This window comes from Electrophorus electricus, chromosome 8 (assembly GCF_041902795.1).
Source record: "Electrophorus electricus isolate QZ-2024a chromosome 8, ASM4190279v1, whole genome shotgun sequence".
In the NCBI taxonomy this organism is placed as follows: domain Eukaryota; kingdom Metazoa; phylum Chordata; class Actinopteri; order Gymnotiformes; family Gymnotidae; genus Electrophorus; species Electrophorus electricus.
This window is the reverse complement of record NC_137504.1, coordinates 31,277,501-31,295,000: the sequence shown is the minus strand read 5'-3', so window position 1 is coordinate 31,295,000 and position 17,500 is coordinate 31,277,501. Positions and strand designations below refer to the sequence as shown.

Sequence of the window (17,500 nt, the reverse complement as noted above, 5' to 3'; positions counted from 1 at the left end):
TGGTTTGTCCAGTAGTGGTCTCAGTCTCTTCCATAACATTCATTCTCCTTCACTTTGTCTGTGTCCTCAGAGTATTTTAATGTTTAAAGTGAGAGTTACGCCATTCTATCAGAGTATTTCACCTTCTCCTCTACCAGGTCTCCACCCGTGCGCGACTGTTCCGGTGTGTTCTGAGCCTCCACAGCACCAGGGCCAACGCCAGCACCACCACCAGTACCGCCACCCCACATATGACCCCGAGCTTCAGCGCCAAGGTGGACTCCGAGCTGTGCGGCTCGTAGCGGGTGCAGGAGTAGCTGGTGGGCTCACTGACCCCGGCGAAGTTCACCGCCTGCACGCACACCTCCGCTCCCTCTTGCACCTCGCCCAGGTCCATCACCCTCGACATCACACCCACCTCTCGCTGCCCCTCCTGGCCCTCTACCCGCACATGGTAGGAGGTGACATTGGAGGCGGGCGCACACCAGTGCACCAGCACACTGCCTGGACCTTCACGCCACAGCCGGAACAGGTGCGGCGGCTCCGGGCGCTCCAGGGGCCCCGTCGACCCCGGGCACACACAGCCCTGGGTGGCCGCCATCAGCAGGCACGGCTCCTGCTGGTCCCGGCAGGAGTTGTAATCGCAGTGCGGGGCCGAGGGGTTGGGCGTGGGGGCTGGCAAGCTCACGGGCTCCTCTGAGAGGTTCTCGTAGTCCACATCCTGTAGCTTCTCATGAAGGGGGAAAGGAAGACCACCAGGCCGGAGAGTAGCTGTCCGGGGTGATGGTGATGTCACCGCAGAGGTGAAGACGAGGATGACGATGGAGAGGACCAATGGAAAGGTGAGAGGGTTCCTGAACAAGAGCGACATGGCATCTGGAAATGAGAATTCAAGCAGATCTGACAGTTACCATTCACTGTAGACCTGACATTTCCACTTAGGGTAACAACATTTTCGTTTTCAAACACGGGTCTGATTCTCTGTTTCAGCAGAGAAAGAAATATGGTTTTCTTCCTCATGCACAGCTGACGAAGATAAACCAAAACCTTAAACATAATTGAAGAAATAAATAATGCTAACAGAATCAAATCACTTCAAAACTAGAAGTACATCTGAAAAACAGCCTGCCCTGAGCAGCTGCTCACGCTGTTCTCCCGTATGATGTGGGTTCGGAGATTGTTTGTAACGCTGTGACATTTTTACAAAGCTTTGGTAAATCAGCCTTATATAAACAGATTAGAGTGAGCAGAAACCAAAATTATAACAAATTCAGAAGTTAAACCAGCCTAAATTGCGCAAGAAATAGGCTCGTATGTGTGCACGCGTGTGTGTTTGTGTGTGTGTGTGTATGTGTGTGTCAGCTGCTCTTCATTAGAAAGTCATGGGCAAAGTAGTAGCTGTTTGCTTCACATTCACCTACAGAAAACAGTTTTGACAAAGGAGACCTAAAAACAAGAGTAAGCCGGAATGTTGGCCGAAGCCCCTGGCTGCCAGTGGGGGGCAAGTTGCTCAAGAACTCCTGAACACAGATGATTTAGAGCAGATAAAGAAATGTTCACGTCTAGGGTGTTGCAGTGGCTCGTACAATAGAGGTATTGAACTAAACCTGCATGTTGATCAGACACTGCCAGTGTGAGGACAATTAAATGTATCCTGGAATAAACTTTATCCTGCTTTTCTTAAATGTTTTACAAAACGATTTGAATGAACAACGGTTTACCTGTGGTATGAATAGTCCAAGAAATCTGCTGCAATCTTTAATCACGATAGTTTCTCTGTTTTGTAATGACTCTTCTCTCCTCTCATTCGCCTGCTCCAGTCCTTATAAACAGCCTCCCTGACTCTCCAGCAAACACCTCCCTCTGTCCCTCCTCCTCCTCTTCCTCCTCCTCCTCCCATGCCCGCTCTCTCTCCCCCCTGCACGTTGCTTTCTCGCTATCCCCCTCGCCCTGCTCCAAATTTCTTCACTCTATAGAGCCCCATTCAGAAAGGAGGGTGTGTGTGGGTGTGTGTGTGTGTGTGTGTGTGTGTGTGTGTGTGTGTGAAGGGAGTGCTGGTGCAGGCTGTCCTTCATAAATCATATACGCCCACATTCCAGTGGCAAGTGCAGGTCTCTCCACACACACACACACACACACATTCAAAGAATGGGTGCCAAAAAACCAAACAAGCTTGCCTGACACATGCACAGTGAGTAGCAGCCCACCTATTTGAGTGCTGCTCCATGGCAAATCAGTTTCCACTCCCAGTAGTGCCAGGGGCGGCCCAAAGCTGGGCAGTGTCTGAGAAAGGAGGCACCCGGGGCCAGCACATGACTTGCATTTCTGTGGCCGGCACATGATTTGCCTGCATGTTCAGCCCTTTAAAACAATCATCAATAAATGGGCGAATTGCATCAGCAGGGTCATGGAACAGCATTCACTGTCTGACATGCTTACTGGCAACTGTAGCTGTCTTTATATTATAAACAAACATATGAGTAATAAATAAACAAACACGTGAGTGATAAATAACTAAAACTGCCATCATACAAAGTGCTTGTGCAACAACTAACCTGTTGTCACCCAGCGTGTGTCACAGGAAGTGGTTCCATACATAGTTTGGTGATATACGTCACTGTGGCTGGCCAATGGTGAAACAGGAACTGTGAGATTTTTTTTCACTTCCCGCCCCTGATGAAATCCCTTCTGTGAGGGCCACCATGGAGAGACGGTGTTTGATCTAGCCCTAATGTCACCGCTTCTCAGGGTCCTTGGGGGGCCCGCCAGACAGTCCACGTGTTCGCTCTACCCCAGCACCCAGGACGCCCAAGCCAAGCAAGAAAAGATGTGGAGTACCCAGTAAAGGCACCCTGGGACTTGGGTTAGAGTGAAAACATGGACTATTTGATGGAACCTGAAGACGTGACTAAGAACGCTACTCTAACAAACCAAATGGAGAAAAAAAATCTGGGTCCCAAAACACGTGGAGAAAAGTGCATTACCGCATGGAGCAGAGGCAGAGAGTGAGTTTAAAGTTTTAAAGTCATAAATAAGAACCACTGTGTTGTGGTGGTTTTGGAAAACCAAACCCTCAGTGGTCGACTTCACCATAAACCCAGCTGGAGGCTTCGATGTGGAAGCCTTGGCATGGCTTAACTCCAGCATAAAAAATGGCTGGATTCCTTTCCCCCAAATTTACCTCACTACTTATATTAACCTTTAAACCAGACAATAAACCTTTAAACATCTGAAATAAAACCACAACTTCATACAGCAATTAAATAATTAAAATATTGCTTGTTTGTCTTGTTGGAGACAATGAGTTCTTTATTACCCTCCCCAAAACAAGCTGTGAGCAAACCCTTTTTATATCACCCACCTGGACCAAATAAACTATACTACACAACTGGAGAAACAGAACTCAATAAAGCTTTGGCTCCACCTCCTCAGAGATCCCTCCAGCTTGGAGAGACTTGGAGCTACAAATTTTTAAATATTAATAGATCATCGAGGACACCTGGTCTCCCAGGATGTTAGGAGTGGGGGGAGGGTTTAGCCCAAGCTAAAAAAAAAAAACCCTGTGAGCTAACTGATGATGCATGCACCAAAATGGGTCTGTAATCCTGCTCAAGATGACTGTTCAAGTTCATAGAAATGCCACAAGCATTAACAGTGTCACATCAACATGGTCACCACCAATACTGTACATGAGGGATTCAGGTGGATTTGGTGGTTGCAACAGCTTTGATATCCCTGTGTGTCAGTGTGCCGTAACTGTTAGTGGCTTTAATGAGCAGTTATTGTTCAGTTCTGGGAAAAGCTGATGAGTGAGAGAAAAGGAACAGAAAGAGAGGCAGAGAGAGAGAGAGAAAAAAAAGAGAGAGAGAGAGAGAATGTAAAAGAAAGTACCTTAGACTATTTAGATCACATTATTTCTCTCTCATGCTAAAATGCAAACGCACGCATGCAGGCAAATCATGTGCCGGCCACAGAAATGCAAGTCATGTGCTGGCCCCGGGTGCCTCCTTTCTCAGACACTGCCCAGCTTTGGGCCGCCCCTGGCACTACTGGGAGTGGAAACTGATTTGCCATGGAGCAGCACTCAAACACGTGGGCTGCTACTCACTGTGCATGTGTCAGGCAAGCTTGTTTGGTTTTTTGGCACCCATTCTTTGAGTGTGTGTGTGTGTGTGTGTGTGAGAGAGGCAGGTTTTGAACCTGCACTTGCCACTGGAATGTGAGCATATATGATTTATGAAAGACAGTCTGCACCAGCAATCCTTTTACACACACACACACACACACACACACACACACACACACACACACACACACACACACACACACACACACACACACACACACACACACACACACACGGCCTCTGCGTCATGTGGGAATTGTGGTCTAGCTCATGTGTAACATGCTGCATCAGAGATGCACAGTGTGTTAGACACACTTGATGTTTTAGCCTAAACACGGTCATTACTACTTCAGCCCCTTCCACAAAAATGAGCTTCAGATCATTGCTCACCACATTCTTCACAGCAAGCTCACATCCAGGAATGGACCTGAAACAGCACAACAATCTGAAAAAGCTATACGTTTGTCGAGCTTTCGAGAAAACACAGAGCTGGTAAAGAGCAAGTGGTTTGAGAACAACTCAAGAGAGAGAGAGAGATTTTATGTTTTTATGCATTTTGTGTTGATCTAGGAAAGAGGGGGTATCCAGAAATACCAGAAATTTGTTCCTCTCCATCTCTAATGCACATTAAACACAACACAACAGATTAAATGCTGTTACGTGTTTATATTCTGAGGTTGCTGTTGTCTTTTAGTTTCAGATGAAAACTTGTTGTGCTTCACAAATTCCTGGCAATGGCGAAAGAAAAGCTTTTAAAACCAAAACCCCACCTATGTATGTGTGTGTGTGTGTGTGTGTGTGTGTGTGTGTGTGTGTGTGTGTGTGTGTGTGTGTGTGTGTGTGTGTGTGTGTGTGTGTGTGTGTGTGTGTGTGTGTGTGTGTGTGTGTGTGTGTGTGTGTGGCTGAACTTGTCCATTAAAGTCTAGGATGTTTACAAGCTTGAACTTGAAGTTACAAGTTTGAACTTTAAGTCTACAGCTTTACGAAGACATCAAGTATACAACAGGCATACCATTCCAACAAATGCAAAAAGTTTTCTATGTCTTATCAGGAATATTTCCCAATATTCCACACAACATTCCACTGCTAACCTCCGGCAAAAGAATGGAACATTGCAGCCTTCCGGCTGAGAGCTGAACACAGTTCATCAGAATCAGAATCAAGCTTTAATGGCCAATTATGCGCACACATAAAAGAAATTTGATCTTGGTCACAGTAACTCTCACACTTGCATGTACACGGTACAACAAGAGACATTTCCACCACACTCACATACACACACTCACATACACACACAGTCATACTCATGAACCTTGTATGTGCATCAGTTGTTGAGTGCAGCGGTTGGGAGATGCCATTGTAGAATGATAAAGTAAAATAAATAAGTGGAAAGTAAAATAAATAAGTAGTGGCAGGTTAAAGGTAGAGCATGAAAGTGCAGATAAAGGTGAAGTACAACAACATGATGGAGATGAAATGAAATGTTTGTATGTGTGATTCTGTGTGTTATGAGGGGTTTATATGCACTGTGATATTCAACTGTTCATGGGCTTGAAGGCATATGGAGAAAAGCTTCTCTGTAGCAGGCTGTCCTGATCCTCATTTGGCTTATAGCTCCAGCCTGAGGGAAGGCGCTTGAATCGGGGATAACCGGGGTGTGTTACGCTCACATATCGGAGCATCCCCCGTTTCCCTGGATACCTAACACGCTTCCTTGTTTTCTTACTTTCGTCTGTTTCTATGCTTTCCTGCCCCCCCCCCCCCCTTAGCTCCAGCTGTTCCTCCTTTGTCCTTCATTAGTGTTTCTGTTTAAACCCTGTTCCCTCATCTTGTGTTTGCTGGTCATTATCTTCTCGCTCTCTTTGCATACTCTCTGCACCCCAGGTGAAGTTACCCACCCCCTTTTCGTGTTCACTAGTGTTGTTCTGTTCTCTATCGTCGTTGAGTGTTTCTCCCGTTGCTTTGCTTTCGTCTAGGTTTCTCTTCCTATGTTCTTATATGCAAATTTTGTCTGTTTTTCCTTTTAGTTCTGTTATTTGTGTTTTTGTGTTATCTTGATTATTGTTTGTCTAGTTAAAGTAGCCCGGTTCTGTGCATTCCCCTTCTTTCCGTAGTGTTTAGTTTCCTTATTTACCTAGATGCCATCCCCGTCTCATTAGCCTGCTGCTCGGGTTTATGTTTTGTTAGTCAGTTCTGTTCTGGATATTTTGTTTATCTTATTGTTTGTTGTTTATATTACATTTATTTGATTGTTTTTTTTTGGTTAGTCTATTTTCTGGTTGTTTAATATGGCTTCCCTGATCTTTAAATATGTTCACTCACACATCCAAGGTGATGGTACTTCGCACTTGTGTTCGCCCTCAAGCACATTGACGTTACAGTGTGTGATGGATCTGCTGGGATTTTCTCCACCCGCCCCCTGAATCTGGAAGTGAGCAGATGTAGCAGTTTGGGCACCTTAACACCAGTGGTCTTCTCTACAGACCTGATAATGCGCTGCAGTCTGTGGATGTCATGCTTGGTGGCTGAGCTGCCCCACACTGGAATGGATGTGGTGATGACAGAGTCTATGATGGCAGTGTAGACCTGGACCATCAGCTCCTGGGGCAGGTTGAACGTCCTCGGCTGACACAGGAAGTACATCCTCTGCCAGATTATCTTGATGATGGAGCTGATGTTGCTGTTCCACTCCAGGTCCTTGGTGATTGTAATACCCAGAGACTTGAAGGACTCCACTGCCGACACAGTTCTGTCAAGGATGGTGAGTGTAGGCAGGGTCGGGGGGCCTTTCCTGAAGTCCACTGTCATCTCCACTCTTTTTATTGTTTTCTTCTTTAGGTTATTGTGGATGCTCCAGAGGGCAACTTGGTCCACCACCCATCTGTAAGCAAACTAATCACCGTCACATATGAGAGCGATGACTGTGGTATCGTCTGCATATTTCAGGGTGTTGACTGAGGGGTCCGTGGAGCTGCAGTCATTGGTGTTCAGAGATAAGAGCAGTGGGGACAATATACAACCTTGTGGGACACCCATACTAATGGTCTGGGTTCTTGATGTGAACTTACCCATCCTCTCCAGCTGCTTTCTGCCAGTGAGGAAGTTAGTGATCCACTATCAGGTCAAGGCCAGCACTCTGAATTTGCTGTGTAGTCATGCCAGGATGATGGTATTATACACAGCTGAAATCTAAGAACAGAATTCTTTTATAAGCTCTTGGGTGGCCCATGTCCACTGCATCGTCCACCGACCCGTTGACCTGGTAGGCAAACTGCAGGGGGGTTGTGATGATCCTCAGATGAGCCAGTAGCAGTACCAGTTCTCACAAAAGAGTTCTTGACCACAGAGATCAGGGTGAAAGGTCTATAGTCATTCAATCCAGTTGTGGTGGCTTTTTTGGGTGTAGGACTTACCGTGGAGTGGTACTTCACACAGTTCCAGTGATTTGTTGAAGATCTTTGTAAAGACAGTTCATGGGCGGCTGGTCAGACCTAAACACAGTTCGTGGGCTGGGCTCTTTACATGAGTCTATGAAAAGCTGTTGCAGACACTGCCTTCTGGCTTCTGGATTACATACAGGCTAATTCTCATAAACACACTTTAGTTCTCATAAACAGGATTTAACTTTCATAAGCACACTTTAATTCACATAAACAGACTTTAATGCCCTGCACAGCATTTCGTCTCCTTACTCAGAATGTTCTATTAGCATGAATTATGTGATTCTCTTCATACTCAGAGTGCATTGCAGAGTGCCTCCACTTTTTTTATTTTTTTGTATCCAGCTACCTAACCAATGAATGTGAACTGTGGCATCCTCTAATTTAACAAGAGAACTTTATTAAGCTCTATTTAAAAACACTGACTCCACTGTTGACTGAGACCCCTAACAGCCTTTCACCTCTTCAGGATCAGACAAGTAAAGCCACATTGGTGTGATTCTATTTCCACTGGTGTGATTCTATTGCCTGGCTAACTGGGTGGTTACGTTTGACACTGAGGCTGTCAGTCAATCCGCTGAGGGCCACAGCAGAGTGCTAAAAGGCGATAGAGAAAAAAGAAAATCTCAAACACTCCTTTTAATGTCATTTTAATGTCTTTTTTTTTAATGTGCCAACCTTTAAAGCCTCTGTAAGCAATTTATTTTAATAATTCTTTGGCAGAATTGTTTTTACATCCTGATAGCTATTAGTAAAATACTTGATAGCTAATGAGCAACTAAACATTTTAATATTATTGCTGTATTAGCCAATCACAGAACTTCTCTAACAGGCTTGTCATTTTTGTATGTGTGTGTGCATGTCATGAATGGCCTGTTGTGTCTGTTTTCCTTTTGCTTCCTGGTTGCTCCGTTCCTTGGTTTCATTTTCTCCGCCCCTAGTCTGTTCCTTTATTCCAGTCCTTGTTTTGGTTCTCCCTGTTCATATGTTCACCTGTGTCTGATTAGTGCTTGATTGTCTTGGTTATTTAAGCCCTGTGTTTTGTTTCCCATGTTGGTTATTGTGGTAAGTGATGTTCTGTCTGTCAGGTTTATGGTATACTTGTTGCTGCCATTGCTTATCTGTTTACTCTGGTCATGTATTATTTTTACCCTCTGTGTTACCCCTTTGCTTCTGTTTGTTTTGCCCTTTGTGTTTGTATTTCCCTCATTTAATAAACTGCCTCCTGCATTTGCGTTCTACCTCTTTCCTACTGGAATCGTCACAGCACATAAAAAGATGGACTATGCATTTAGCATCCTTGTTTTTGGAGGGAGGTGTCAGTTGTTCATCACCAAATTCTGACAAAGGTTACCTAGGAATTCAATTACAGCAGCTTTAAGGTCAAACCAATCCAAGTGATTTTTATTTCCAAGGACAAGTTTTCTCCATATGGATAAAACATAACTAAACTACAGTGCCAATGCTGAATCACCATTGGAAATTCCACTATTTGTGGTCTAAGTATGGGCTTAAGCGGGGTGTGGAAGCCCGGACCATGAGCAATCTAGTACTGTGCTCAGTGCCCTACATGGCACTGAGTGTATTTGTCTCTAAGGCAGTGGTCACCCAGCCTCCTCCTGGAGCTCTACCACCCTGCATGATGGTGTACAGTGCCATATCCAGCTAACTGCTGTCTTTACAGAGCTTCACTGGATGAAGTGCATTATCATCTGGACTGGAGGCGAAACCTGAAGGGAAGATGATCTTCAAGAGCTTGGCTTTATACCACTGATTGCAGAGAATAGTTTCAGAAGGGCCAGCACATCCCAGATGTGTCCATGACTGCAAGCCATTCACGAGCACCTACAAGCAAATGCTAAGCTGGATGAAGCACTACCAAGAACTTCTGATGCCCCAGCCAATGAGGAGATGTGTACACAGGCTTAATATTGTCTTGTCATCAGGCAGAGCTTCTATCAAACTAAAAAAAGACGTTTTGAAGCAAACATATTTGTCATGGGGGAGACTTTGAAGAAAAAAAAACATTTGGAAAAGCCTAAATTGAGATCATTTAACAAGGTTGGCCAGTCTGGCCTTGAAATTGCTCCACCTTCCTATGCAACGATTTTCTTCCTCCTTCTGTTTTGCCTAACAATATCCTACAATAAGACAGCTGTCTGTCAACAAGTTGCATTGGAAAAGACACAAAGCAGCCAGCAACTAGGTTTTTATGGTGACCTCCTGTGGTCTCTGCTCAAACTGGAGGAAAGCTGGAGATATGAACAGCCAGGGCGGTGGGACTAACCCCTGGGCTCATAACCCACCAAGGGGAAGGACCAGGCCCCAGGCTCCGAACCCATGACACAGATCCCCCTCAAAGAAGCCTATAGCTGCTCCAAAGACCCAATCCATACTCCTGCTAGGTCTGCACTGCGACCACCCCTGAAAATCCACCAGCCCATTTCCACAAGGCTGTCGGTATCACGTGGCTGTTCTATGTGATGTTGGGCCACACCACAGCAGTACAGCCTATTATGCAGTTTGGGGAGTGCAAGCCATTGCACTCATTTTCTTTGGAGTCAAATAACTTCAGCGGAGGCAGGACTTGTTGCCGTCCGTTATGGATTACTGGCTTCTTCCTGTGTCTGTGATCTGATCAGACTTGCTCGCTAGGTCTTGAGCACCACTAATGTCTGGTTTGTACCTGTTTTTTAAGGGTTACACCCACGTCTGTGCATGTTCCCGCTGTCTGTAGAACCACATGTGCCCTGTCGAGCTTTCATTGCTTAGAAAATGTCTCTCTGCTCTTCTTCCTTCCTTCCTTTGTATGTTACTGCACATCTGTCATTCCATCTCTCTCTCCCCCCTCTTCTTTATTTCTTTCTCCCCCTCTCTGTCAGCGCATCTGTGAGCTGTTAGCAGGGATGTGTGTGTGTGTGTGTAATAGAGTAGAGTGCAGCTGTAGGAAAAACAGATGCATATTACACATCCTGTCTTACTGCTGGAATATGAAATCCTGGGTGTAGTCTAAAGACTAAGTTACTCTGTGTCACGTGTGTGTGTGTGTGTGTGTGTGTGCACGCACGCACGCCATTGGCTTAGTTAAGCCTCACAATTTGGGCGTGTAAGTTTATGAGCATCTGTCTGCCTGTGTGTGTTTGTGTGTGTTCGTGTCAGTGGAATTTGTAAGGTTTTCTTTAAAAAAAGATCTGAGTGTGTGTGCTTTAGATGACTGTGTTTATTTACACGTGCTGAATGTGTGTGTTTATGAAACTTGCCCACACACAGTAAGTTTGAGCCTGTTCAGGATGTCTCAAGGTGCATGATGTCATTAACTGACTCCTTAATTCACATGCTCTGCTAAAAGATTCAGGGCTCATTTTTTTAGGTACTGTTCTCTACACTACACCCTGCTGTTTTAGAAGCAGAACTGGAACTACGAGAACATGGGACTGTTTACCCAAATGGAAAGATTTACAACAAATGTGTTACAACATATGACTCTGGCCACTGATTAGCGAAACTGGCCAACATGTGGCCATAAAATAATGAAGCACGAAAGTTATGTAATCCAAATACAAGACAATGTGCTTGTTTACTGTTACTGGAACATGTTGATTTTACACGAGAGAGAGAGAGAGACTTTGTATTATTCAAGAACCTTTGTTGTGTATTGAGTCTAATCCTGTTATTTATGTACCTAATGTCTGTAATAGCTGCACTGTTAGTGTTATGCCTGGAGATCACAGATATGAAGGTACACATCACAGACATAAAGAGAGGTAGACTGATGAAGAATCATAGAGGACACAAAAATGAACACCCACATCACTGACATGAAGGGCTACACCGTGACAGGTGATTGTGCTTCTTAAGGAAGAATAAGTTATATGGGACTTTCACAAGAATGTGATCAGCAGGACCAGGTGGAATCTGGAAGCTCACCCACACACACCCACACACACCAGAGAGAAAAAGAGGGTAGGAGAGAAATTTTGTAAGATTTGTAAATCATGTGGGGTACAGTGGGGTGGTCATTTTGTGATGTTAGAGGGCGCTGACAGTGGCATCCACTCTTGGACGAGTGGACGGACTGACAGACAGACGAGGGCCAGCTCAACACACCGTGTCAGGCGGACAAGGTGTGCCGACCCAGATAAGTCAGTGTGAATCACCCACTGAAGCCTTCTTTTCTCACTCATTCACACGCTTACACACCCACACATACACTCACACACAGAAACGGCCACATGCCCACACAGAGAGATTACATAGTTGAACAGATAGAGAGAGATAAGGAAACAAGAATCCGAGAAGTGGAAAAGTTTCCTGGAAATGTACTTCTGATATTGGTTCCATAACTCCTCGATAACAGGAGAAGGTTCAGTAGTTCTGTTCCCAGTCATAGTAGGAGAGACATACATACACACACACACACACTTTCCTGTCCATCCACAGCCACAGCCAACCACCAGGGGGAAGGGGGGATCAGACAGCATGCGGGGAGGCGGTGTGGAGTCCCAGGACACTGCACATGAGAACCTCGAAGGAAGTGAGAGATGAATACGGAAGGATAGGAAGAGGTAACGGCCATTAAAGGGGAACACAGCAGGAAAGGCGGGCTGCAGTGGGCACCAAGAAGAGAAATGCGGAGGACTGCGTCAGCTCCGACATACTGAGGCATCCGCGTGGGGGAATGTCAGTTCCAGGAGCGCTGTGCAAACGCTGAGTCAAGCTTTAGATATCAGCGCATATTCAAACGTCACCGGTCCATTTGTTCCAACCAATGGCCAGTCAACAACAGTATCAGTGTCAGTAAATATAAGGGTACAGTTATTAGGCAGAGTTTTTCTCCCCTGTGACAGAGGGTTTGATCCCAGTATCTCAACTGAGTGTCTATCCAAACTGCTCTGGATACAGAGCACCATGTACCAAGTTTAGTCACAGTAGGTGTTGCGTATAAATACATGCTCTAATCTTATGCTCTTATGCTTCTACACAATCAGGGGTTTCTTCACTCATCACGGTGAGTCAGGAGTCACTGCATGACCGATCAGTCTCTCCCAGACCCAGATCCACACGCTTTAGACTGACTCTGCTTTTTTTTCCCCATATGGGAGCGACGTGTGAGACCTGTGATGGAAGGGCCACGATCGGATCCGACTCAGTGCACGTGTCTTTCAGCAATGCTCGGGAAGCGCCAGACCATCTGACGTTGGAGTGCATGTTTGGAGTCGCCGGTCCACGAGCGCGGCACGACAAGCACCGAAAGCCATGGAGAGCAGCAGACGGTCGGGAAAGTAAAACGTGGGAGCGACTACAGCACAGGCCACCCTTGCTGGCCATCTCCCGCACCATCTCCTCCTACGTTAACGTCTCAGCGCGAGCAAGTGTCATGCCGTAACTGCAAGCTGCCCTTCCCCTGGCGAAGTCATGTGAGAGGAAATGGTCGCTTCGCACCTGTATTTTCATGAGATGACAGGGTTTTGGAAACAGATGCCCATTGTCAGGGCTTCCATCTGGTGTAAGGGTATAGCAGTATTAGCTGTGTGGGGCAGTGGTTAAAGTACTTGACTTGTAATCGGAAGAGTGGGTCCCTGAACAAGGCCCTTAACCACCCTTAACTCAGTCATAATTGTAAGTCGCTTTGGATAAAAGTGTACAATTAGAAGGAATGCAGATTACATGTAAATATTCTCAAACTGTAACAGTTAGGAATAAATGCTACCGAATTTAAAAAATAGTTTAAAGGGTGTTTATTTAATCATCATAACTTTGTGCCCTCATCATACTGTAGTTTCATTTCTGGCCAGCAGGTGTCACCAGTTGAGTTTGAGAAGCGATCCTTTGTCTTTGTGTTAATTAGATATTAGCACAGCTAATTATCAGCACTGCACGCAACACATACATCAAAGCAACACAGTGGACTGCAGGGAAAAATCACATTTGAATGCGCACACACACAGAGACACACACGTCTGACAAGGATTAGTTTCTCAAAGTGCTTTAGCCCAGTGGAATAAATGAATTTTCCTTGTTAATACTGTGTAACCATACACACACACACACACACACACACACACACACACACAGAGAGAGAGAGAGAGAGAGAGAGAGAGAGAGAGAGAGAGAGAAAGAAAGAGAAAGCAAGCAAGCAATAACATGCTTAACGCTTCACTGGTCATCGAAGTGTGTGTTTGTGTGAGTGGACCAGCTCAGTCCCGTTTGCTAGATGCTATTTCTCTCTGATATCCTGAAAAAGACTACACAGGGCATTCAGCATCCAGTCACTGCAGACTCACAGCCCTGCACCTACCTGTTAACAATGCTGAATGTTGGTCTGTTTGAAAAGGACACTCACCACTGCCATACAGTTGTACATGTCCTTATTCAGTCCACTAGAGGGCAGAAGGTGATAGAAAACACCCCCTATAACCCTGAACAGCACCATGACTGGCAGAGGTGTCACGCCCTGCAGCAGGGGGCAGAGGGTGACGACAAGACATGACACACCCAATTCCTGTTTTCATTTTCTATAAAACATGTTTCATACACGCTCCATTAGCCACACATCAAAGACTCCACGTCTTCACATTCCGCTTGCACTCTGCAGGCCCACGGACATCTCCGCTCTTTTACGTCTCTCTCGTAGGCTCACGACGCAGAATGCTCGTTTCAGAACGTGACAGCTCGACAGATGGAAGCATGCTTGTACACGCATCCCTCTCACCTGCAGGATGAACTCATCCGGCACCTATTATCGTCTTTTTTCTCCTACACAAAAGAGAAACAGTACCCGAGACAAGTGGTGCGAAAAGTGAGACTTTTTTTTAACTCCTCTTTCAGAGAGAGGCCAGGTAGCCATGGTAACGTAGACCTGAGAGATTACGCAGAAGACCTGATGCTGAGAAAGGACTCGAGTAACTCATTTTATCATCCCACATTTATTCACTCACTCAGAAGCCCACCCACCCCCCCACCCCACGGCTTGCTTTGGCTTCTGGTTTCTCTTCTTCTTCAGCTTCTCCCGACCTTCAGGTTCCTCAGGTGAGCAGGCAAACCCATTGTTTTGTTCCCAGTCTCTGAGCCTGAGTTCACAGTTGGTGAGCTCTGCTGGCTAAGGGTTAGATGAGTGCGCTGTGAGATTACACAAACATCAAATCGAGCACAGTCCAGCCCCACGGACTGATTCACACCCTGTCACCCACCCCCGCTTTGGAGATCCATGGGGGTAGAACAGGGCTACTCGATATTCACTCCACTCGGCATCTTTAGACTTCATTAACAGGCTCTCTTCCAGAACCAAAGAGATTAGAGATTAGAATTAGTGAAATCAGGTGGTGTGGTTGAAGGTTGAAAAAAAATACCTGCAGAAACTACAGCACTTGACAGAAATAGTTCAAAGACTTAAGGACTCGTTTGATGCAGTTCCTTGTATGCTTAAGACAAAGCATTTATTTTTTTGTAAATGTACTGTATGTATAGATATATACGTTTGTCATTCAAATAAGAACTACCTTTTCTGTCAGCGACGGTCAGCTCTTTTTAAGGAAGTCATTTGGGGTTATGATGTCATAGCTATGACCTCATAATCTGCTACAGATATCACACACGTCATGCCTCATCCACAAATGCCCTTCTTTCACTATCAGTGGTCTGAATGTGAGCGCAGCTTCAGGAAGTCAGAGGGGACGCAGCAAATAGAGGAAAAAGGAGAAAAAGCAATGAGGGAGAATCGGAATAACAGAGAGAGAAAGAGATGAAAATGCTACCTGACTCTTTCTATAACCATTCAAGCGTCAGCAAGTATAAATTCACCTCCCATACAGCAGTTCAGTGCTGCAGGATGCATCCACACACACACACACACACACACACACACACACACATCTTAAAGAGGCAGCTCTAGTATAAACACCCTATAAAGCACAGCTTGGTAAGGCGGCCTTGTCAGTGGATGGCCACACAAGCCCTGGCCCAAACATGCACTGTGTTTCCACGCAGTCCCCAAGCACCATGACATCAGTCAGCCTGCTGCACAGTTCGAGCAGCACACATTAGAGTCCAGTGTTCAGACACAGCTAGCCTTGGCTGGCTTCTGTAGTGCAAATGCACTGGATTTCAGTGGATACGATGACTTTGGGGACTTTGCAACTCTCATTCCGAAGAAGGAAACGGGGACGACTGGTGAACGACTCCTCACACTTTGAAAACTTTGGGGTGTTTTTATTCTGAGTGGGGATACTGGGAAAGCACCATCCACCGTGTTCAGAGATATTAGTCATTTCTACATGGGTACCTGAGAAGAACATAAAAAGAGCATAAAAGCTGCCAACTTTAGTTCCCCTGTCGTTATTTCACAGTGTTCACTAAAGTGCATGTGGATATAGAGACAAAACAAAATGTATTGCTGTCCAAAAGGGTTAATCTACTGCCTGCTGGAGGGGCCCCAACTTCGCGATGGGCCCCTGCTGCTGAATAACTGAACGCCATTTTGTTGGCCACTTTGGCGCTTGCCAGCTCAGCAAGGGCAGGGTGGCCCCGGCGACCAGCACCATGACAACTACGCCTGGAGCCAATCAGAATGGAAGATGGAGCTGTCCCAGTTCCAGAAAAATAAAAGAACACGAGGGACTGGTGGGGCGTGAGAGTGGAGAAAGAGAGAGAACAATGAGGTCCAGAACGGAGGAGAGCAAGAAAGTGAAAGCAGAGAGAGAAAACAATTCCAGTGAACAGATCAAAACAATGCTGTTATGTCATCAAGTGAGGGGGACCATAATCACACAAAGGCTGCTGACAAAACACAGATGCCCACCATGTTCCTGTCACAATAACAGGAAACCCACCACAGAGAAACCGCACTATATATGTCATGCCTGCAAGGTGCATTCCCCCTAATCTCCCAATCTCCCTTAATTTAGAGTCCATGGCATTGAAACCATGTTAACATATTTCACAGTAAGAACTGCCTTCAAAATGAGGTCACACACATGCACACACAGCATCCTACTCAACATGGCATCAACAGACTGCCCCTATTACAACATTCTATCTCCATCTATGCATCCATCCATCTCTCTGCACTGCTCTCCCACTCACGTTTTAACGATGCACTTCACACCTCCGTTCTCTGTTCATTAGCGCTTTTAGGAACTCTGCCATCTCTGCTGACTTCACCTCGCAGTTGTCTCTTGTGGACACCTCGCTCCGTGCACACGGGACATCTCAGCCATGTGGAACGAGGAACCCCCCGCATTCTTCCTTCATTCTGCCACGTCACATCTCACCTGCACTCAGATCAGCGGTGGGAATAACCAAACCCTCTGCTGTACGTATGAAAGCAGCTGAGTGCTGATCTGTGCATCGGTTTGATTTGGCCAATCATGCTGTAACGAGAGCAGTAAAGCGAACGAGAAATCACTCACCAGGTCAGAGCCATTACAGGATGCTATAAGTGTATCTGTTAGAATGTCACAGTGTGGTACATCCTCTGCACATCCACCCACTTTACTCTGTATCATGCACTGGTTGGTGTTGTCCTGTGTGTTATTATTGGCCCTGTGTTTCATATTTATTGGGTTTTTGTTTTTTTGTATCATGGCCCTCGTTATTCCATTTCACTCTATACTTGTACATGGCTGGAATGACATTAAAAAGCCTCTCGACTCTCCTCAATTGAGTTTTGCTATATAATGTAGCAATAAACGATTATTAGGGGATTGAGTCAATGTCAAAGTTCAGTGTAAGCAGAAGAAGGCTTTTTGGTTGTTGTTATTCATATATGCAGTTATACGCTGCTGGTTGGAGCATTTTGAGAGTATGGGATACATCCATACTTCCATACCCACTGTGTCAAGGACAGGCATACATTGAAGCGTTACTACGTTACTTTGGGGTGTTTGTTTTTATATCGGAGTGCTGTTATGAAACGTTATTTTGATTACGTAGACAACGGTATAGTCAGAGGCTGAAC

At 45.6% G+C, this 17,500-nt stretch overlaps 1 protein-coding gene across 1 annotated transcript in view; it reads right to left on the bottom strand.

The window, feature by feature from the left end:
* The window catches only part of LOC118241563 (LRRN4 C-terminal-like protein), a 3,315-nt gene extending 1,455 nt beyond the window's left edge, over nucleotides 1–1,860 (bottom strand). Inside the window, exons 1-2 of the mRNA XM_035527327.2 lie at nucleotides 1,701–1,860; nucleotides 1–855 (exon numbers count right to left, since the gene is read on the bottom strand). The exon at nucleotides 1–855 is cut by the window's left edge and continues 1,455 nt beyond it. Coding sequence (XP_035383220.1) covers nucleotides 131–850 — 720 coding nt within the window. The 5' untranslated portion in view covers nucleotides 851–855; nucleotides 1,701–1,860 and the 3' untranslated portion in view covers nucleotides 1–130. The remainder of the gene's footprint in view (nucleotides 856–1,700) is intronic.
* Nucleotides 1,861–17,500: the final 15,640 nt, after the last annotated feature.